Source organism: Cucurbita pepo, chromosome LG01 (assembly GCF_002806865.2).
Source record: "Cucurbita pepo subsp. pepo cultivar mu-cu-16 chromosome LG01, ASM280686v2, whole genome shotgun sequence".
In the NCBI taxonomy this organism is placed as follows: Eukaryota; Viridiplantae; Streptophyta; class Magnoliopsida; order Cucurbitales; family Cucurbitaceae; genus Cucurbita; species Cucurbita pepo.
In genome coordinates this window covers 4,214,362-4,235,992 of record NC_036638.1, presented here as the reverse complement: position 1 = coordinate 4,235,992, position 21,631 = coordinate 4,214,362, and the positions used below count along the sequence as shown (strand labels likewise).

At 37.6% G+C, this 21,631-nt stretch overlaps 4 protein-coding genes and 1 pseudogene across 8 annotated transcripts; 2 read left to right on the top strand and 3 right to left on the bottom strand.

Moving 5' to 3' along the window:
* Positions 1 to 2,104: 2,104 nt before the first annotated feature.
* LOC111809015 (bifunctional aspartate aminotransferase and glutamate/aspartate-prephenate aminotransferase) lies at positions 2,105 to 5,527 on the bottom strand. 2 transcript variants are annotated; one of them, XM_023695333.1, is made up of 11 exons: positions 5,356 to 5,527; positions 5,134 to 5,220; positions 4,694 to 4,913; positions 4,486 to 4,579; positions 4,283 to 4,386; positions 3,793 to 4,041; positions 3,606 to 3,719; positions 3,408 to 3,491; positions 2,919 to 3,089; positions 2,691 to 2,804; positions 2,105 to 2,489 (listed from the first exon to the last, which is right to left on the bottom strand). In XM_023695333.1, the coding sequence occupies exons 3-11, from the start codon at positions 4,877 to 4,879 to the stop codon at positions 2,349 to 2,351; spliced, it is 1,257 nt and encodes a 418-aa protein (XP_023551101.1). In that variant the 5' UTR covers positions 4,880 to 4,913; positions 5,134 to 5,220; positions 5,356 to 5,527; the 3' UTR covers positions 2,105 to 2,348. The 2 variants fall into 2 exon arrangements, with proteins under 2 accessions (XP_023551101.1, XP_023551093.1); XM_023695325.1 differs by having other exon boundaries at positions 5,134 to 5,527.
* A 1,427-nt stretch (positions 5,528 to 6,954) lies between these two features.
* LOC111776826 (heavy metal-associated isoprenylated plant protein 23-like) lies at positions 6,955 to 7,495 on the bottom strand. Its single transcript, XM_023656212.1, has one exon. The coding sequence runs from the start codon at positions 7,487 to 7,489 to the stop codon at positions 7,022 to 7,024; it is 468 nt and encodes a 155-aa protein (XP_023511980.1). The 5' UTR covers positions 7,490 to 7,495; the 3' UTR covers positions 6,955 to 7,021.
* A 410-nt stretch (positions 7,496 to 7,905) lies between these two features.
* Positions 7,906 to 10,028, bottom strand: LOC111810776 (annotated as a pseudogene).
* Positions 10,029 to 10,522: 494 nt separating this feature from the next.
* On the top strand, positions 10,523 to 16,066 carry LOC111794288 (histone acetyltransferase KAT6A-like). 2 transcript variants are annotated; one of them, XM_023676275.1, is made up of 5 exons: positions 10,523 to 11,018; positions 11,209 to 12,644; positions 14,871 to 15,071; positions 15,150 to 15,301; positions 15,435 to 16,066. In XM_023676275.1, the coding sequence occupies exons 2-5, from the start codon at positions 11,282 to 11,284 to the stop codon at positions 15,897 to 15,899; spliced, it is 2,181 nt and encodes a 726-aa protein (XP_023532043.1). In that variant the 5' UTR covers positions 10,523 to 11,018; positions 11,209 to 11,281; the 3' UTR covers positions 15,900 to 16,066. The 2 variants fall into 2 exon arrangements, with proteins under 2 accessions (XP_023532043.1, XP_023532042.1); XM_023676274.1 differs by having other exon boundaries at positions 10,524 to 11,018; positions 11,252 to 12,644.
* Positions 16,067 to 17,367: 1,301 nt separating this feature from the next.
* Positions 17,368 to 21,631, top strand: LOC111806517 (regulation of nuclear pre-mRNA domain-containing protein 1B-like). 3 transcript variants are annotated; one of them, XR_002816819.1, is made up of 10 exons: positions 17,368 to 17,754; positions 17,813 to 17,951; positions 18,507 to 18,754; positions 19,062 to 19,217; positions 19,377 to 19,533; positions 19,688 to 19,830; positions 19,944 to 19,979; positions 20,172 to 21,030; positions 21,305 to 21,402; positions 21,573 to 21,631. XR_002816819.1 is itself a non-coding variant. In XM_023691875.1 (8 exons), exons 1-7 carry the CDS (start codon positions 17,876 to 17,878, stop codon positions 21,012 to 21,014), a joined length of 1,659 nt encoding a protein of 552 aa, XP_023547643.1. In that variant the 5' UTR covers positions 17,792 to 17,875; the 3' UTR covers positions 21,015 to 21,030; positions 21,305 to 21,547. The 3 variants fall into 3 exon arrangements, 1 of the variants encoding a protein (XP_023547643.1); XR_002816818.1 differs by lacking the exon at positions 17,368 to 17,754 and having other exon boundaries at positions 17,792 to 17,951; XM_023691875.1 differs by lacking the exons at positions 17,368 to 17,754; positions 21,573 to 21,631 and having other exon boundaries at positions 17,792 to 17,951; positions 21,305 to 21,547.

Sequence of the window (21,631 nt, the reverse complement as noted above, 5' to 3'; positions counted from 1 at the left end):
AAGAAGAAAGAAGGTGTGGAAGATGACGTTTAGGAATGGACTACAGGAGGAGGTTGTGGACCTCAAACCTGCCGGAATGGAACAACCCATCGTCTTCATGTGATAGGAGGTTAGCCCCCTCGTCCAGCTTTACTGAATTATGCTTAAATTGACTCGTAAAAGATAAAATTATTTATCAGGTAACTCGAATTATCTCTATTTCCGATGGAAACTTGAAGAGAATTTTATTAGAATAGAAATTAAAACTGGAGATAGGAACAATTACGAACATCTCTTATAAAACTTATATTCTATCCAATTAAAAATTACATAATTATTTTTTTATTATCATTTTTAAGCATATTTTTTTCTATTCCAAAATCACAATTTTTAAAAAACTTTACTTTGACGAAAGAAAAAAAAAACTAACAAAAATAAAACATTGAATGTCACATAAATATTATCATATAATTTTGTAGAAAAGAAAAAGAACCGTAAGGTCCCTATCCCAAAATTGAAATTGGAAAAAAGTTTTTTTGGATGCAAATAGAAATTTCGTCTTATTTTTAAAAGTCCCTACATGAATTTTCTTTTACACCTTACAATCCACGTCTCATCTAAACANTTTTTTTTTTTTTTTTTTTTTTTTTTTTTTTTTTTTTTTTTGTTAATAGTAAAAGCAGTAAAAGTATTCAAAAATTGAAACTCTATTGAAAGTTAGACAGATTGAGCTGGGAATCAAGATAAACACAGTGTAATGCCTTATGCTCAACCCAAACTCAACAGGTGAGTCGGGATTTGAAACCCAAATTCTATATATCGTGACTTATTACATAATCATATTATTTACAAGATTACTCATAAGAGTGAAGACTATTTTCATAAACCAACATAGATCATTTTAGTATGTTTGTCTCGCTCAACATGAAATTGTTTTAGTTAAACCACCTCATTCGTATAAGTAATAGCTATTCATATCACTCTCATTTGCACGTAAGAGTAGAATGATTATCATTTACCAATTTAAAGACAAACGGGTATTTTGAAAATTCAAAAAAAAAAAATTGGCCCAAATTTCGATGTCCACTTATATTCTATATAAAAAACCTAAAATAAAAAAAAAATCAATTTATTTTTACTTTAAAAAAGAAAAAGAAAAAGAAAAAGAAAGGAGTGAATATACATAAATGCCCCCGAAGAAGGAAGTTATCATCTGGTATGTGCCACTGCCTTTCAACCTCAAGTGGTCACACCCTCCTGTCCTGAGTTGTCTTTTCGATCATAAATTGCATCAAGTGGAGTTCCAATAAAGCCTAATTGCTTAATGGTGAAGCCCTTCTACTACTACTTGTTGATTGGCCATGCATGGGGGACGTCCCATTCATCTTCAACTTATGGTGCTGTTTAATTCTTGAAGATGGTATACAAATCAATTTTGAATAGCATCCCCCCTCTTGCATTCTTCTTAATCTTCTCTTTCATTTCTAACATTGACTAAGAGTAAGAACATAAAATGTTTAACTCAAGGGTATTTTTGGGTTTTTAAGTTTTTGAACCATTAACCAATGCAATGTCATTGTGTTGGTTGAAATCACAAATCAACCCAACATCAAAACATAAAAAGAGTAATTTTTTTAAGAAAGAATTCCCTCTTCTTTTTGTCTCTCACTTTCTCTCACATGTCTCAAACCTTCTCCTTACTTCATCCATGGCTCCACCAAAATTAAAAAAAGTGTAAATGATAGTTGGGAAGACAGAGAGAGTGAAGAGGACTGTGGGTACCAATTGCCTCTTGGCAAACTCTCCGCCATGCCCTTTGAGTGGCCACCAAATGTTTCATTTCATTTTCCTCTAATCCACCCCCACCTATTCCACGTCACTCTCGAGTCCCTACCCCGACACCCTACATACCATCCACAGTATTTCTCGTAATTTTCATACGCACACATATATAGTTACCACGACTTCTATGCATACAAATAAATAATCGTCTCAAGTCTAAATGGTTACAAAAGGTCCCACAATGCTTCAGACAAGAATATTCGGAGCACACTCAACCTGGGCTGGTGAGCTATGAATGGATTTAGTTGGGTTGGGTTGGGTGAATAGATGAGCTTCTGGATTGTTGGGCTTCTAAATATATTAAACACTCAGATTATCTCAATCCTCAAAAAGTTCAATAAAGATGAATAAAACTAATGCTTCCCATTTCAATGGGTTGGCATTTTTTCGAACAAATGTTATTGATTTGCATTGCTTTATTTCAACACAAACACTAGAATACAAATCTCAGCAGATAAAATTATCAAACTGAATAGAAACTAACCATTGAAGGGCTTGTCGCATTAAGTTCCTTACATTAGTAATTGTTAAACAGGAACAGCAGGCCTCACTGCTTCAAGTGCTTTCTTGATTCTCTCCACAGCATCCTGCAATATACTGAGGGATTCAGCGTATGAGATTCGAATGCAGGTGTCGTCACCGAATGCATCCCCCGGAACTAGAGCAACCTGAAAAAACAGCAGCAGATAATGATATTACACTGAAACAAATGGTATTAGAAACAAATGAACTGATGCACAAATTTTATCAAGAAGCCAGCCGAATGGGAATTTGGATCAATTCAATCTCCAACTAAGATGGGTTTGAATTTTGGAAGAACAATGACAAAAATGATAATGAAAGATGTGATGATTTCTGATGAACTTTACCTGGCCCTTCTCAAGCAGATATCGGCAAAGTGACTCTGAATTGTTGATTACACCAAATCCTTCAGCTTCAGCTCCGTAGTAAGAGCTGAAATCTAGGAAGAGGTAGAAAGCTCCCTACAAAGAGTTATAGAATCTTCAGACATTACAATAACAACATCAATTATAAAAGACAAGATCGAGAAGGGTCGACAAGGAATGCGCGAAACAAGAAAATGTTGAAGTTGGCACCTGAGGTTCTGAAATCTTGACACCTGCAAGTTCACCAAAGCTTTTGACCAAATAATCACGACGTTCTCGGAATGCTTTCACCATTGTAGCAACAGCTTCACCCCCAGCATAACCCATTCCTAGAGCTGCAACGGCTGCTTTTTGGGATATGCTACTGGCTCCTGAAGTAGACTATCATAACAAATATACAGAGTAAGCTGAAGATGGAAAGAAACGTTCTGACATTTAACAATTCCATCAACAGATTGCAGCAAATTTTCTAAAAAGAGGAAGTGAAATTATTGCATAAACATGTTGGTTCTTGTGGCTGAGTGACATAATTCAATGTCTCAAGTAAAAGCTAAAAGATTTCCACTAGGCATTCATCCCCTTTACACTTTATGTTGCCTAGAGGCTTCAACACAATGCGCAAGAGTTGAAGGACAATTGAAGATTGCCTAACCAAGCTAAAAATTGTAAGAGATTAGAAATACTAAAGTTTTGACATACCTGACTCTGGATTTTTCCACATGCAGAAACAAAGTGCTTAGGACCAGCAATATATCCAAGTCGCCAACCAGTCATTGCAAAGGCCTAAAACATTACATCTTCAAATGTTAAGCAATCGTGTTGCAAAAATATGGAAATCAAAAACGAAGTTTGACATAGCTGGTAGTAATAAAGATCAGAAAACAAAATTTCATTTACCTTAGAGAACCCATTAACAGTCAAAGTCCGTTCCCACATGCCTGGTAGAGATGCAAAGCTTGTATGAGTTGCTGGAGCATAAATTATGTGTTCATAGATTTCATCAGACAACACCTGCAAGAAAGTAAAGATGATTTAAGACAAACAGTCCAATAAGTGAAATTCAACACAGCTAAAGAAACCTCACCAGAAGTCTAGGATGTTTAGCGACAATTTCAGCAATCTTTTCCAGCAATTCCTTTGGGTAAACTGATCCTGTTGGGTTGGAGGGAGAACAAAGAATAAGCAGCCTCGACTTCTCCGTGATCTTTGCTTCAAGAAGCTTTGGATCCAAGAGAAAGTTAGCCTCAATACTCGTTGGAAGAATCACAGGAGTTGCATCAGCCAGCCTTGCCATTTCTGGGTAACTTACCCAAAATGGAGCTGGAATTATAACCTGAGGGGAAAAGGATAGAGTAATACATCACAGACATGGCCACAATAAAAGCCAAATGAACAACTCTACAAATGGATCGAGCCCCATTACACTATATTGATGATATTGGTATTGGTAAAACATGGCTTATTGCCTCAATATTTCCCCAAGAATAAGCACGTTGAATCTAGACTGAACTATAACCTACTGTCAGATTGGTATGGAGCTATTACATTCATCACAAGATCAAGAAAACCTTTACCTCGTCCCCTGGAGAACAAACAGCAACGACGGCTTGCAGAATACTCTGTTTGGCTCCATTACTGACCAATATTTGATCTGGTGTATATGAAATCCCATTCTCCTCTAGAGACATAAAGAGAACCAAGATCTTGCATCATAGATATGAAGCTACTATACAACTCAACCACATCTATAAACACTCGTCCTCTAAACACAACTAACCTTTCAGCTTATGGCAAATTGCTTGGCGGACTTCCAACGTTCCTGCATTGGGCGTGTATCGAGTGTATCCATCCCTAATTGCATTGATTCCAGCCTAACATTCAATTGGCGGTAACAAAATCAACTACCACATGTAGAAATGTGAAAACATACAAGCATCAAAAGAAAGTTAGAACAACAAACAAGGGAGTTGTAGTTAAGATAATACCTCAACAATTGGGGCAGGTGTATCAAAATCAGGTTCACCGGCAGCTAACCGAATCACAGGTACACCAGCTTGCACAAGAGCTGTAGCCTGATCGGTTATAGCCACTGTCTTGGAAGGCTTTACAGAATTCACTCTTGGGCTCAAAGATATGTCCACGCTGACATTGTCAGAAACATGCCCAGCCATTACTGGCTTCACTTTCTTAGTATATTGCACAGACCTATTATCAAACGGAAAGCTGTAAGGGACAACGAAAAAGAGAGATAACAACACATTCCCAGCAGTTATAATGGCAGATAAAAATGACCCAACACAACGCAGCAGAAGAATTCAAATTACAAACTACAAAATCACACAAACACTTGGTTCAATGAAGCAATTTGATAAACCATCAATGGAAAGGGATAAAAAAGAAGAAGACATAAGCAGGTGGAGCATACTTGAGGGACGGAGCAGGAAGCCGGGAGGGGAAAGAAATAGATCCAAAAGCAGTGTCTGAAGCAGAATCAGCTCCAGGAAATTGGTATCTGAATCCGAGACGAGAAGGATTAGGTAAAGTGTGGAGGGAATTAGCCATACCAAGAGGGAGGCGTCCCGATTCTGTAAGGAACAAGTAAAAGAAAAACTGGAAAGAGGAAGGGGGGAGAGAGAGATTTAAGTACCGAAAAGCCGCGATGAGAGATGAAGAAGATGAAGGAGGAGGAGAAAAATGAGTGGGTAGAGGAGAAGGGGAGTTGGTGGAAATGGCGGCTGTCGGAAATTTCGATCCAAAGGCGGAGTTAGGTAGCGCTGGGTAGTTGCCGTAGTTGAATTCAGACGTCAAAACGAACCCAATTTCTCAAATCGATTTTATATATACATATAATTTTTTTAAGGGTTAAAATACGATGAAAATTGACNTTTTTTGTGTAATAATAGATAATACTACCAAGTCAATTTTTATCTTTTATTTTAATGAAAAACAATTTCAAAGAGTAAAAATATATTTTTAAAAATAGTAAAAATTAAAATTTTCAAAATCTACCTCCGTAATTGAGATCTACTTTAAAATTCGAGGGACATTTGTGTACTTTAACGTTAATTATAAATAATTTAGTCCAATTTGTAAAATTGTTTAAATATAAAAATAGAGAACAAACAAAACATGACGGTTTTCTCAAATACTAAATTAAAATAAAGAAAAAGAAAACAAAATTGATTCCATTAGATTTCTCAATTTGGTATTTTTTAATCTCCACTATACTAAAAGTCAAATTATTATAATTTTATTTTTATAGTTTTAGAGGTTAAAATTGTATACTTACAATTTGATAATTTTACATTATATATTTTTTATTTTATCAAATTATATGAATTAATTATTGTATTTTAATCTATATAGGTTAAATTTTAATTTTTCTAAATTCCCATTGTAGTTAAACTCATTACTAAAAAAAAATACAAAAATAGTTTAAAAATATATATTCTTGAGTGGGTAAGTAAGTATTACTATTTAAATGTTCTAACCAACGTCATTACTTTTTTTTTAATTTTTTTTCTACGTTAGTCTGGATTCAAATTCTTGACTTTTCAATAAAAAATACATAACGATAGGGCTTTAACCTACATTTTTGAACGCATGGATGTTATCAAAATAAATAAGCATGATCTCAATGCATTAGAAACATACTTCGAGCTATAATAACTTATGACGATGCAAGTATAAATAATAACCTAGTATTTTTCAAATACATATACATAAAAGTGATCGTTTTTAGTATTTCTCTAATTTGGATCATAGAATCCGAAATAAAATTTCAAAAATATATTTGTCAACCTACATTCACTAAACTCGATAAATCCAAAAACATTGTCTATGGGTAAGTTTGAAAAATAACAAAATAATTCAAATATTAAAAAAAATGATGGAATTTATTTCTTGGTTGAAATAAATAATATTGTGAAGGGGTGAAGGATATTATTAATTGACATAGATATAGTATTTAGAACATAGTATTAATTTATAACATAATCCAAGTGTCACATAAATATGAGGTTTGAAAAGTAAAGAACATAATGCAACCAATCAATTTCATAGCCTAAAATAATATAAACTTTTATTTTAAGAACACACTTTACGCTGCCTTAGATTTTGAGGAAAATGTCAGAAAATGCAAGAAAATAATAAATAAAAAAAACACACAAATAAAAAGTTCAAAAAGACCAAAAGAAGCCAAAAGTTTATTCTGCCGGTATCCTCACCCAGCCAGTGTAACAGATGCTTTTTTTTTTTGCTTCAAATTTTTATTAAACTCTAAATAAAACAGAAAAAGATTGGTTTTTTTTTGGCTACATGATGGAGCAGGCATTCGGGTTATCGTCACTGAACATGGTGACAAAGGAAGGGTCTTCAAACTTGACAGCAGAGGAGGCCACAGCATTGTCCACTACATTTCTGACATACCCAGGAGGGGCCTTCTTATCATAAGCTGGAGCAGCGTAGGGATGCGCCACTAAATTGTAGGGCACATATGGCCATATCTCTGCCTTTTTCCCTGTCGACTTTGCCTTCTTCAACACTTTGCTTGCTTCCACATACCCTGTCACTGTCACCTTCAGCTGCTTTCTGTTTATCTTCACCGATTTCACTCCTCGTAAGGAAGACAGGGCTTTCTTCACTTTAAGCTCACACCCATCGCAATCCATAGCCACCTTAAGCTCAACGGTCTGCAACTGGTGGTGCTTATTGTAGCGTTTATGGCTAATGCACATCAAGTAATGCTCGGATCCATACTCCAACGAACCCCCAACCCCCATTTTCAATCTCTCTGCCACCACACACTATGATTCATCCAATTTATATTACAACAGGAAAAGAAGAGGAAGCTTCGTGATTGGAGAGCTTTAGCATACAATCTGCTTTCGCTAAAGTGAGATTTTAAAAGCCTTTTCTCGTCGGCTTCTTTGCTTTCAGATACTAACTTGGAAATTGTTCAACTTTCGACCAACAAGTAGAAGTGGAACATTTTTTCTTTCTTTTAGTGATGGAGCGCATTGAAAATATGAACATAGATAATTTGCAATGAGTACGTCAAAGCTCTTGTGCTAGAGAAACCTCTCATTTTAGATATATTTGGAATCTAATTCTTCATGTCCCCCACTATCTATTCTTCAACTTTCATTGTTTTTGTAGCTTCTCAATTTGATTTTGCCATTGATAGTTATAATGATTGTAATAAATGCTCACAACATTTCGTATTAATTATACTGCTTCACACAAGCTTACAAATTAAAGAAGGCCTTCAATCAATTCATAAGTTATCTAGAATTATAATTCATAATTAGGAGAGATTGTTGAGGTTCATGTGAGCTTTCGGAGGAGCAAGAACATGTTCTGATCTACCCTGAATTTGGCACAGTGGAGGGGATCTCCCTTCAACATCATTTGAAGTCCTCCAAAAGATGCATAAACCTCTCTGTAAAATACACCCAATTCCGACATCAAAATATGTTTTTTTGAATCGAGTTAGAATCATGCATAAAGTACTTCCACTTAGACTTTTAGGAAAATCAGTAGCAGAAATGGGTGGGCAAAATCATGGCAATTCACTTACACTTTCAAGTCTGATCCTGAGCCTTCATCTGCGAGTTTGTACAGCTTCCCATGCATGATATACTCGAACTTATCTGCTAGTGATTTCTTCCCTTCCTGCAACAACTTAAGTTTAGTTCAAAAATATTACTCCGCAGATTTCAATTATGTTCACCATCTTTACGGGCTTGAGCTTGATATGAGTGCCTACTCGGCACTTCCCATACTAAGAAACATTTGCATAATTTTGTTTTTAGAACATAAAACTGTTTGCTTGTAGTCACTGTTCTGTTTTTTACTTTATGAAAAGTTTATAGAAACGGTGAGATCCCACGTTGGTTGGAGAGGGGAACGGAGCATTTCTTATAAGAGCGTGAAAACCTCTTATTAGCAGATACGTTTTAAAAATTTGAGGAGAAGTCCAAAAGGGAAAGTCCAAAGAGGACAATACCTGCTATTGCTATTGATGGGTCTGGGCCATTACAAATAGTATCAAAGCCAGATACAGGGCGGTGTGCCAGCGAGGACACTGAGCCCCTAGGGGGATGGACACTGGGCGGTGTGCCATTGAGTGAGGACACTAAGCCCCGAAGGGGGTGGACATCAAACAGTGTGGCAGCGAGGACGTTGGACCTCAAAGAGAGGTGGATTGTGAGATCCTACCATCGATTGGAGAGTTGATCGAGTGCTAGCATGGACGTCGGGCCTCGAAGGGGGATGGATTGTGAGACTCCACATCAGTTGGAGAGGGGAACAAAACATTCCTTATAAGGGTGTGGAAACCTCTCCCTAGGAGATATGTTTGGAAGCCCGAAAGGAAAAATCGAAGAGGACAATGTGTTCTAGTGGTGAACTTGAGCTATTACATGAGCTATTACAGATCGCTAGGTAAAATCCTTCTCCAAAATTTCAGCATCAGAGAAAGATTATGAAATCGTTGGTAGTTTCTTTTAGAATCTATAAGATACATATGGATGCAGATATCTGGCAGCAAGGTGTTTCTGAGTGTTCTTTTAAACAATGAAGAGACATGAAACGACTACCAGATAGCACCAAGATTGTATGAAATTCAATTAAACATTGAGGGGAGAAACATTACTTGACCACTATAGCTGGTAACAGGAGCTCCATCATAATTCAGCGTAGGAGACAGGACCATCAGAATCTTGTCACCTTCATCAATTGGATATATCTCTGTATTTACATCCAGCAGCATATACATGGAAAGCTTCTCACTCCGTGCTTCAATTCTAGAAACTATAAGAACAATTTTATGCACCCAATAAACATCACATCAAATCATTCACAGCAAAGTCAAGATGGTGCAGAAGTTACTGTCTACAAAAGAATGGAGAGCAGTTACAAGCTTCATGAAAGTACCTTTATCATACTTTTTACCATCTGGGTTGACGCACTAGACCTTGAAAATATCATCAAATAGAAGCTCCGCCATGTTTATGGAGAATTTACTCCTACAAATGCAAATCTGAAAGCCAGGGAAAGAAGCCGCCAACTAAAATTGGGAATGAAAAAACTCACTCAACAGGGACACAACATTACATTAGATGGAGATTTGGAGAATACCAATAACAACAAGAGAGTAGAAAATCACTGCGATACCGCAAGGAGGCAAGCAGCTCCGGAACGGGCAGAACAAAGACGACGGCGGCGGCACTGAGCTGCTGAAACGAATAAGGATGAGCCGGTGTGAAAAGACGAAGAAGGGGAGTTCGAGAGAGTGAGAATATTGAGTAAGATGAAAGGGTTTAGGGTTTAATGTATATTTTAATTTAATTATCATACCAAAATACTCTGTCTCAACTATTAAGGACCTATGATCATAATAGAAATCGGTCGATATGGAACTTTTATCATCCAACAACTTCACTAGTAGCACAATCATATAACATACATACCTATGATAGAATAATAAGCATATCCTTTTGATACTCATATGGTAGTCTATAAAAAAAATTTGGGGTGATGTGAAATAATGTGACAGTTATTGAACGAGTAAATATAAAAAAAAAATGATATTTTTATAGAAATTTAATGTTTTTTTTTTTAATAGTTTTGAAATGTATACAAAAGATGGCGTAATAAATAGATATATTTTTAAAAAATATAAAAAAGTTACATTTTCATTTTTAGTAATTTGGCCAAAAGAACCAGAAAAGGAAGCAGGAAGGAATAATGGCGCTTATAGTTTGTTTCACTGGCACAGAGGTGAAGGGGTATTTTCGACATTTCGGTAGCGAAATATTGGATTTCAATCGGACAGGTCTCTCCCATGCTTTGGATATCTATTTCACATCGAAGAAGCAAAAAACCCTAGAAGTCCCCAACCAACCCCTTCCTCGTCTCTCTGTTTTCACTTCTACGCCAAGATTTTACTGATGAACTTGTGTTAAAAACAACACATTTCCATTTTTCTTTTTCAAATTTCATTTTCTTCTTCTGTTTCTTCTCTCGTCTTCGTTTGTTTTCAGGTTGCAGCGACGAGTTGAGGCTGTGGTTTCGTGGACCTGTTTGCTTCTGTTTTTTTTTTTTTTTTTTTTTTTTTTTTGGGAGTTGTGATTGATATATTGCAGTTTTTTGGGTTTCCTTGAATGGTTGCTGTGCTTTTTCCCTTTTATTCTCTAATGGTGGGGTTTCTTTTATGGAATTAGGGTTACAATTTTCCTTTCATTTCCTCCTCTAAAGTAATTGCTGGCCTGTTCCTTTTCCCATCCGCAGCGTGAAGCTAATATTTCTGTGAGTCATTTTCAAGTTTGTTTCCCTTTTTTTTTTGTTCAAGTCTTCAATCATTTTTTCGCGTCATTGGGTATTTTTCGCCGATTCTTATCCCTCAGGGGTGTGTTTATTTAGCTCCTGCATGTTTTTTTTTTTTTATGAACTCTTTCTCGATGCTGACTTTGCTTCCTGACATTTGCCGTTCTTTCAGGTTTGAAATTGGTGTTGCTTCCTGACTTTTGCCATTATTTCAGGTCTAAAATTGGGGTTTTGGATTTAGCGAGATGTCTTCCAAGTCGAAATATCCAATTCTCGAAAACCGACCGATTGATCAGTGGAGGGTAACGGAGTTGAAAGACGAGCTTAAGAGACGGAAATTGCCCATCAGAGGTCTGAAAGAAGATTTGATCAAACGGTTGGATGAATCACTTCGAATTGAAAGGGAAAATGCCGAGGAAACCAATGGTGTTGATGATGCCCCTCCAGTTACAGATACTGACAATAACCAAGAGCATGCATCTATTGTTTCTGAAACAACGAAAGAAACAAATGAAGATGCTACCGTGATTGAGAAGGTGGATGGTGATGAAGTTCAGGTTGGGAAGAATGGCAGTACTGCAGCTGTGGACGAAGGGATACTTCAAGATGGGGTTAGTCTCAATGGTTCACCTAGGGTGGAAGAGGGGTCGGCTGTCCATGTTACTACTCTGGAAACTAACGTTACCGTAGCTGAAACTGTGGCAACTGAAGGAGCGTTAAGTGTGGAAGGATTGCAAAACATGGAAACCAAGGATAACGAGGATTCAAAGCCCCAGTCGGAGGTTGAGGAATCCAAGTCCCAGCTGGATAGTAAGGATTCAAAGCTTCAGATGGAAATTGAAGATACACAGCCCCAGCTTGTTGATGTGAATATGGAGGCCCAGGTGAAGAATGAGAATTTGAAGTCTCAACATGCAAATCTCGGGCACGACTCTTCTGATCCAGACAACCAGGTATCTGAGGTCAGCCCTGTTATAGGGTCTCAAGTAAGAACTGATTCTATTTCTACTGATTCTGTGACAATTAATGAAATGATTGAACTAAAGGAAAATATATCTGCTGACCATGTAAAATTAGAACTAGATGTTAAGCAGGAGATGGTGGAACCATCATCCAGCATTGTTGTCCCAGATGCTGGCGAATCACATCCAATGGATGTTGAAGAGCCACCTGTGAACAAGAATGTTGAAGAGTCACCTGCAAACAGAGATGTTCTGGAGGCACCTGTGAACAAAGATGTTGTAGATTCTTTTGTGAAAGATGTTGTACAGCCCTTTGTGAAAGAAGATGTTGAGGAGAAACATGATATTAAGGACATGATTACTGATCTTCATGAAAAACATGATGATGTAGATGTGGGGTTATCTGAAAAGCTAAATTTAGATAGAAGTTCTGGGGATGATTCAATAGAAGATGCTATGGAGATTAAAACCGATTCAGGGAATAATCCTGAAGAAATGGGAGAGAAGAATGTAAAAGTTGAGGGCCCTATATCCAAAGAGGAAAAGTTTGCAGACATTGCAGTGCGAGGCTCAACTGCAGACAAGAAGAATCTTGATATAGAGAGTGACGTTTCATCTTTGCCTGCTGAAAAAAGAAAGATACTTGGTAATGATTACTTCCACACTCTCTCTCCTTTCCCCCAAGCCTGACCCAATCCTCCGAACTGAAAGGAGATAAATAAAATTATGAAGTTTTCTCAGCCTAATTAAATATTTAGGCATATAACATAAGCTCATTTTGTGAATTGTGATTTTCATTATAGATTCTCTGTCGTACATGAACTTTTCATCATTAAGATAAATTTATGTTTAGGAGCTTTGAATTAAATCTTTGCTTGTTTATAATGTTTTCTACTTATTCGTATGCCAATTTAGTGGATGTTGCTTTAGTTCGGTATAATGAATTATTATTATAACCATTGACATTTATTATTTGTTCAAGAAATAATTCTGGTCAAGAACACTGCTAGCTTTCTAACAATGGAAATTACATATTTCTGGTTCTTTAGTTTTTGGATTTTTTCAGTTGATATTTAGTTTGCTGCAGTCTCTGCATTGGTTTTTCTGCAAGAATTAGGTAGCTAAATGATGTTAGATAATGACGGAGGAAAATTTGATTTGTGCTGCCTTTCAGTGTTTGTTTGGAGTATCTAATATCAGGCAGCTAAATTGGTTATTTGTTGGGAGTATCTAATATCATAATACGCTAATACTTTTGTTGTCAAGAGTCATTACTGTGCTATTTTTGTTAGTTTTTCTGCAATGTAGTAGTGATGAATAAAGTGTACAGTATATCGTTAATCTGGTTTAAAAAATATTGTCGGAAACAAATGTGTAAATCATTTCTTTTCCTTTTCTTATTTGTACCTCTTTTGTTCATGAAGGTCTTCTGGTATGAATTCCTTAGACGACCTGCAAATATAATGGGTGAAAGGGTGTTTTATGTCTCTGAAATCTTGTTTTCACTTGAACTAGTATTTTCTCTGACTATAGTAGTAGAATAATCTCTCAGGGATATACATTCATTTCCAGCTTAATGGACTGGTTTCTGTCTCCATATCTGTCCATCTACAGATATCTCTTCCTCAGCACCTTTTGCTGAACATCTCATGAAGCATCAGTCAATATGAGTTTTGGTGATCGATTCTCCATAGTCATCCAAATTCTTCTCTCTATCCATGTTAAAATGCTCCTTTATGTTTAATCTTAGTCTCTTTAGCAAACTCCAAGTTCTGCCCAGAATGGATATCTGTATCTTAGTTTTATATATCCAAAAAAGTTGCTCATTATTGTAACGATTGAGACAAAGAATAGACCTACTATTAGCCTCCTTTTTTTTTTTTTCTGGACAAGCATTGCATATAAATTTTCCTAGCTAACCTTGTAAGATGAATTTTTGTCGTCTTGCATACTCGTTGCTGCAAACTTCATTCTCCAGGGATTCAAATAGTAAGATTTTTTTTGGGTATTCTAATCTCCTTAATCTTCCAAGCCAACTTCTGTCTGTAAATTCATTCATTAAAATCATGATTTTACTCGCCTAATCCAATGTTCTTTGATATATATGTCTAATGCAAGGAACAAAGGAAAATAAGTTCTGGTCATTCTTGTAATCATTCAGTTGTAGTGAGGGAAAGGTGTCTTGACAAATTACTTGGCAGGTAAGCTCTGATAGGAGGCTGTTTATAGAAAGAGAGATGGATTTATGGAGGGGGTGTTAAATTATTCGTGTTAATAATTCATTTACAAGCCCTTTTAGTATGTAGTGTTCTCTTTTATTCCAATGGGGTTTTTTTTTTCCTTGAAAAAGAGATAGGTTACAACGGAGCCATTTTCATTTGCACCTTGAGGATAATGATTGTAGGAGGGTAAAAGGGTAACCCCTAGGCAGGTTAGCAAGGAAACAAGGAAGTTAGCCACGATAAAATTTCATGAAGTTATCACTATTCATCAAGTTACAATGTTTCGAATTTGTATTTCATCTGATGTGATACTGTTTAAGATCAGTTGAAAGTTAAACGTACACTTTTTGGTTCCCAAGTCTGTGTTGTATGACACACAGTGCCTCCTAGGTTTTTCCTGTTTAACAGAAAGAATGATCCTTCTCCCTTTTGCGCAAATATTTGTGTCTGGCTCAACAGTAATTTTGTTTTTTCTTTAAGGGGTTCGTAAATGGGGATGGGGCTTAAGTACTTGATGTGCTGTTTGATTGGGGGACATGAAATTCTTATTTATTATTGATTCAATTGAAGAACATTATAATGCATTGAATTTTCTTCAAATGTATATCAGTTGTCTTCGTTTTGTTATGTCTGATAAGATTGTTTGGCAGATCAAGTTGGGGCTGGAAATACTGAGTCCGTAAAGAGACATCGTAGGTGGAATGCCGAAAACCTCAAAATTCCAGAGCCCCAAAATGCTGTTCATACATCGACTAGTAATTCAAAGGACATTCTTCAATCCACTGCTCCAAAACGCAACTTTTCCAGATCTGACTCCACAGCTAGTGAAGATCCATCGAAGGAACGTGTTGGTGAGTTAAAATTTGAAGATTTAACTTTTTAGTTCTGGGCAACATCTGGTTCACTTATCTCGTTTATGCCTTTTGTAGTTCTACCATCACCAAAACCTCCCACAAATTCACTAAGAATCGATCGTTTTCTGCGTCCATTTACCCTCAAAGCTGTGCAAGAACTTCTGAGTAAGACTGGTAGTATCACCAGTTTCTGGATGGATCACATCAAGACGCATTGCTATGTAACTGTAAGACTATTTGCTCCTAGTTGTCAGGATCTAATTCTTCCTGCTTATAAGAGCTGCATAGTTTTGAAATTTTATTATCGGACCCAATATGAAGTCTTCTACTTATTGCTTGTAAATGACTGTCATGATGCAGTACTCGTCGGTGGAAGAAGCCATGAAGACCAGAGATGCTGTTTACAATCTGCAATGGCCACCAAATGGTGGGCGCCTTCTTATAGCTGAGTTTGTTGATCCTCAAGAAGTAAAAATTCGAGTGGGAGCTCCACAGACTCCTACACCTGCAACAGTTGCTCCACCGGTCTCTACCATGCCCCCACCCAAGCAACCTGAGCCTTCTCCTCGTCTACCAAGGCAGCAACATGCTCCACCACCTTCTCTTCCACCACCCCCACCCACAAACAACCTTCCTCAATCAAGGGAGCAGCTTCCACTCCCACCCCCGCCTGCCCTTCCTGATAAAGTTGACACTCCTATTGTCACCTTGGATGACCTCTTCAGGAAGACCAAAGCAACTCCTCGCATCTACTATTTACCTTTATCCGATGAACAGGTGCAGGGAAAACTTGCAGCAGGAAGGGGAAAGGACATTAAACAGTAAGCTGAGACAATGCCGGAGTTTAGGTGTTGTATTCTGGCTGACTGTTGCAGCTGCCCTGTTGATTCGTTAGCGAGTTAGATTTTGCAAAGGTAAAAGGCATAGACTGGCATGTTCGAATGTCTTGAATGCTTGCAGTGGGAATTTCTTTCTGTTGAGCTGAAAATTTAGGGNGGGGGGGGGGGGGGGGGGGGGGGGGGGGGGGGGGGGGGGGGGGGGGGGGGGGGGGGGGGGGGGGGGGGGGGGGGGGGGGGGGGGGGGGGGGGGGGGGGGGGGGGGGGGGGGGGGGGGGGGGGGGGGGGGGGGGGGGGGGTCTGCAATCGAATCTGTTGAGAGGTGGCTAGTTTTTTTTTCTTGAATATTAATTTGTAGGATATTAAGATTGACTTCAAAATTTGGATTACTTTGTATTTTGCTATGTAATCATGTTGTCCTATCGGAACAGAGGACCCAAGGATGAGATAGATTTGTAGAATCCATATGATGCCTCCCTCAAATTTCTGAAGCTAACCTCTTTGGATCTGATCGGCTACTTTGCTTTTGACTGTGTTATAAATTGACAGATTAATTGCCTTTTCTACCTCCACGGTATTTCATTTTTCGTCTTTACTGTTCAAATGGTATGTTCTTTGTTCTTGCACTTTCTTCCTAGTGTCTTTTTACTATGTAAAGGAAGAAAGAAATACATAAATATGTAACTTAAGTTAGTTTTGTGCCTTCGACACGAACCCTTGCCCTTGCCCTTGTTCTTGTTTAGCTTATTCGGAACATCCCTATAGCCACGCTCAAGTTATGATCTAAAATGCCAAGAACTCCTTGTCTCATCATCGTTCTTCTTCCCTTGCTTGGTCGTTTTTGTAGTGCAAAATCAATCTTTATTAGTGTCTGATTGATTCTTATGGTGCAAAATCAACTTTAATTAGCATTGTTTAAAACGAAACTCATTTCAAGTTAATATTAAGTTATATTTGAAAACCCATATTGATATCTATTTTACTCGTTTTTGTATTAATATAATAAGCTTATCACATGCCTACATTATGCCTATGGTTACATAGCTTGCTATCGCCCATAAATTAAACAATTAATGATAGAATACTCACAAAAGTTACTATAAATGATAGAATACTCACTAAAATTACCATAGTGTTTTTGAAAGTCTAAAAATCAAAATAAAAAATAAAAATGAATGTTTTGAAAGCATGGCAATGAATAATCTTTAGTAGTAGGAGTGAATAAAGTTCATATTTAATCAAATTTTTTTAAAAAAGCAAATCTGAATTCTAATCCTAGAAAAACATAAAAGAGTTAAAAAAAAAAAAATGGCACCAACAAGGTGACTTTTATTTTTATACGTTTCTAATTAATTAAAAAAAAAAAAGAAAAAAAAAAGAAAAGAGGAAAGTGCCGTGAAGCGGCTTACATGAATCGCAGATGCGTTTTAAGAGTCCCAATATTTTCATTTGTTTGCGCCAAAAAACGTCCCCAAATTTGTTCCCTTTTTTCTCTAAAACCCCTTCTCTTCCTTCTTCCTCTGCAACTCTCTGTTTCCTTCCAAGCTTCAATTTCTCCTCCTCCAACACTCCCTTCTTCCGATTCCATTTCTTCCTTTCAACAGTACCCACTACCTAATTTCCCCTTTCACTCTCATTCCGCCCTTCCATTTCCCTTTTCTCTGCATTCCCTCCACCCTCTCGCTCCTCAACCTTCCTCTCCTTCCATTTCTTCCGCTCCTACTTTCCTGGCTCCAATTGGGTTTTCTTCTCCTGCTTCTGGGGGTTCTTTTTTGGGCATCCGGAGGTCTTTGTTGCTGATTTCACTTTCCGGATCTTTCTTCTTTTGCTTGCTTGCTCTCTAGGGATTTCTACTGTTCGTTTTTGTGATTTGTNTTCTTCTTTTGCTTGCTTGCTCTCTAGGGATTTCTACTGTTCGTTTTTGTGATTTGTACCACGGCCTAGTTTCGTTGCTTCTGTACTGGAATGAATAGTGTGTTCAGTGAGCAAATACTTGCTGATAAGCTGTCGAAGCTCAATAGCACGCAGCAGTGTATTGAAAGTATCCTTTTTATTTCGTTCTTCTTCTGGAAACTAATGCTTTTACTGCCTTTTAGTTATTGTTGCATCGTTTCTTATCTGTTTCTAGGTTGGGATATGACCTGGGTTCGAACGATTGTGTTTAATTTCCGTAGTTTTGGGTAATCAATTCTATCAATATGTTGAACTTTGAAGTTCTTATCTTCAAATTGATAATTTGCTGCTTATTTTGTGTTGTTTTGGCCAACCTTTTCCACTGCCTCTTATCTGCAGTGCTATATCTCCTTTTAAAATCTTTCCTAGCAGCATCCTTGTTTCATGTTTGCTTTTGAAAGCTTTAGTTTCAAGTCCGTTGAGATTTCCTTTTACCATTCGAAGGTTGGATGGGGATCTTATGGAAATTGCCTAGCAGACTTCATATATCGTTTCTTCTTGAAACGCTATCAACAAGGGTTTTTATAATTAGTCTCTTTGGTGTTATTGCTTTCCTTATCCTGTTCTTTTTGGTGTTAGTTTGTGCCACCAATGTTGAATTAGCTACAAAAGCCTTTCTGTTTCCTTAACCATTTTCCTATAGCTTTGTCACATTGGTGTATATTTCATAGAGGCAAGGCTGAACTGGTAGTTGCAACATGGGATAAACAGTTTCATAATTCAGAAATGATTCAGAAAGTTCCTCTTTTGTATCTTGCAAATGACATCTTACAAAACAGTAAGCGTAAGGGAAATGAATTCGTCACTGAGTTCTGGAAGGTTCTTCCAGCAGCGCTCAAGAACGTCCTTGAGAACGGCGATAACCATGGAAAAACTGTAATTTCCAGATTGGTAAGTTGTTTTCTTTCCTCTTCATGGATGAATGGTCTCAACCTTCTTGTGTGTTGTTAGGTTTTCCTATGAACTTTGCTGGTGATAACTGATAAAAATCAAAGATGAAATTGTTGCAATTTAGCAGAAGAGGCGCTCCTTTTTGTTGGGTGTCTGCGATTGTTGTCAGTTATGTCTACTAAAAACGAAAACAAATTGCCGATTTCTTGAGCATTTAAACGGTTCTTAAAGTACTTCCAGGATCTCATTTTATGCATTTCTTCCTTCCTTTGAATATGTCAATGAAATTGTGCTTGCACATTCTTAGGTTGATATATGGGAACAAAGAAAGGTATTTGGATCTCGCACACGAAGCCTCAAAGATGTAATACTTGGGGAAGAGGCACCTCCACCTCTAGAGTTCAGTAAAAAACGTACTCGATCAGTCAGAATTGTCAAAAGAGATTCACGGTCGATTAGAACGGTGAGTTACCATTTTATCTTCAGCTTCTTTTTCCATTTTTGTTTCTTTTGTGTGCCACCAGGAATTATGGCAGACACTTGTTTGATTCTCCATGGCTGCTGTAAATCTTACAATGCCTTTGTAGTTGAGTTGACATTATACCATTAATTTTGGATGCAGAAATTGTGTATTGGAAGTGCAGCCGAAAAAATTGTATCGGCATTTCACCTGGTCCTAAGTGAATATGCTAATGAAGAAACCGAGATGACCAACTGTAATTCTGCGGTTCAACGTGTAAGGAAGATGGAAAGCGACGTTGATTTTGCTTGTTCCACGGGTATGACAACAATGATTTAATGTTATTCTGTCCTGTCCACATTTTTCCCAACTTCATGTTCTGTATCAATTTGTTTTGGAAGAAATTCAAAATTGTCTTTTTAGTTGAAATTTCCAAATTATATGGTCTCTGAGTTTCTACCACTATCCACCAGCAAAGAATCCCCAACGTAAAAAGTTGGCCAAAGAACTTGAAGAGGAAGAAAGTATTCTGAAACAGTGTATCGAGAAACTACAATCGGGTGAAGCCAGTCGGATGGCGCTTATATCTCAGTTAAAAGAAGCTCTGCACGTTCAGGTACCTCGATCTATCATTTCTCAATGCCCTTTGGAAGTTTGAACAAAATTTTATTTCTGTATTACATTATGGACTCACTGATAAATTCGGGAAACGGGACAATCCAATTGTAGGAATCGGAGCTGGAGAATATTCGAACTCAGATGCAGGTATTTTCTTGACAGAAATAACCTGTTTTGCTTCTGTATCAACTTCACATTTGATAGAACTTCAACATGAATATTTTTGGTTCGTTTATATGGAAAAATGATGGATATCTCTATTTATGTATGAAAATGATGGGTGCTGAAAATTGAAATCTTTTGGAATCATTATTTCATTTCAAACTTCAAAAACTACAGGTAGCTCAGGCGCAGGCAGAGGAGGCTAGAAATATGCAAAACCGGCTAAATGATGAAGGCTATGTATCAAAATCTTCCACCAGTGATTCAAAAGCAAAAGCAGGACAGACTCCTAAGAAGTCTGCTGCAGCCATTGCCGCAGAGGTTGCTGACAAGCTCGCAGCTTCTAGCTCCTCTCAAATGATCATGACATCAGTTCTCTCCACATTCGCAGCTGAAGAGGCAAAGAACACTGGTCTAACAAAGACCAACAATGGACTGACCGTGTTCACACAGAATCCCATGAGTTCCCCTGCTAATTCTATCTTAAAACCTGAGGCTGAAGACGCAAAGAACACTGGTCTAACAAAGACCAACAATGGATTGAATTCGTTTGCACCGAAGCCCATGAGTTCTTCCAACTCTATCTTAAAACCTGAAGCCTTGGCCATTGGTTCAGATCCTAATGTTTTCATGTCTATGCAGCCGCATCCTGCTCCCACTAACCATTCATATCAATCTGTTATGGTGCCCCAACCAACGATACAGAGCCAAGCCCATAATTCGCAAGCTCAATACCAGATGTTTCCAAACGCTCCTTCCCAGCAATATTTGCAGCTCTCAAATGGTGTCTTAACCCCATATGGTTATGGTAGTCTTCCAAGCTCAACTCCGATGCCACCACCACCTATGCCCCATATGGTTAGTCCGGTGGTGCCCTTGACCCAGCAGATGCTGCAACAGCCATCACCTATGATACAAACACAACAAGTTCCTTTCACGCAGCAACCTTTAGCACCTAGCTTCCGACCGCTTCAGCCGCCTGGGATGGTGTACTATGGGCATCCTCCCCCTTCTCAGTGATAATTTTGTGCTAAAGGTATCTTCTCTTTTGCAGTTCTTGATTAGACAGTGTCATTCAATGCCATTAAATTTAGTTCATGTACATTGGCACCAATGAAATTTGACATGGCCACAGATAGCATTCATGGGCCCTTTTTAGTTTAAGAAGGCCATTAGGTAATATGTAAACATCCTTGGATACTTGCACATGCTTTAGCCTCAGTAAGTTCAGTTTGATGCAATGAAGCTCGTGTAAATTTAGCATTGTCAGAGTCGACTTACTGTACATTACTTTATCCTTTGAATGCCAGGTCAAGTTTTAGACGTACCACACCAGTCGTTGCACGTAGATTTCTGAATGTACGAACCTGCAAATGAAGCAAGAGCTAAATCATATTGAGCTGTGGTGGTAAGGACTTGCAATTTTTAGTACATATGTTGTGATAATTACGTTAAGATCACTATCTTTCTCCCTCTACCCTACTTTGTGGGTGAAGATGTAGAAAGTATGGAAACGATGTTTACTGGTATGAAGCTACACTTCTTGGAGATCACTCAGCCCTATGATTTCTTAAATAGGTTCCATATGGTTCAGCTCAATTTTATGAGTTGAAATCGACGACAAACCATTGTACTGG

What these genes read in the sequence shown, in the direction of transcription:
- LOC111776826 (XM_023656212.1), bottom strand. Translation starts at nt 7,489, where the DNA reads ATGGGGGTTGGGGGTTCGTTGGAGTATGGATCCGAGCATTACTTGATG.
- LOC111809015 (XM_023695325.1), bottom strand. Translation starts at nt 5,270, where the DNA reads ATGGCTAATTCCCTCCACACTTTACCTAATCCTTCTCGTCTCGGATTC. An exon ending in TTTGTTCTCCAGGGGACGAG is followed by an intron (nt 4,042 to 4,282) that starts GTAAAGGTTTTC and finishes TTTTCCCCTCAG; the next exon opens with GTTATAATTCCAGCTCCATT. An exon ending in ATCTGCTTGAGAAGGGCCAG is followed by an intron (nt 2,490 to 2,690) that starts GTAAAGTTCATC and finishes CTGTTTTTTCAG; the next exon opens with GTTGCTCTAGTTCCGGGGGA.
- LOC111806517 (XM_023691875.1), top strand. Translation starts at nt 17,876, where the DNA reads ATGAATAGTGTGTTCAGTGAGCAAATACTTGCTGATAAGCTGTCGAAG. An exon ending in AAACTGTAATTTCCAGATTG is followed by an intron (nt 18,755 to 19,061) that starts GTAAGTTGTTTT and finishes GCACATTCTTAG; the next exon opens with GTTGATATATGGGAACAAAG. An exon ending in ATTCACGGTCGATTAGAACG is followed by an intron (nt 19,218 to 19,376) that starts GTGAGTTACCAT and finishes TTTTGGATGCAG; the next exon opens with AAATTGTGTATTGGAAGTGC.
- LOC111794288 (XM_023676275.1), top strand. Translation starts at nt 11,282, where the DNA reads ATGTCTTCCAAGTCGAAATATCCAATTCTCGAAAACCGACCGATTGAT. An exon ending in TGAAAAAAGAAAGATACTTG is followed by an intron (nt 12,645 to 14,870) that starts GTAATGATTACT and finishes ATTGTTTGGCAG; the next exon opens with ATCAAGTTGGGGCTGGAAAT. An exon ending in AGACGCATTGCTATGTAACT is followed by an intron (nt 15,302 to 15,434) that starts GTAAGACTATTT and finishes GTCATGATGCAG; the next exon opens with TACTCGTCGGTGGAAGAAGC.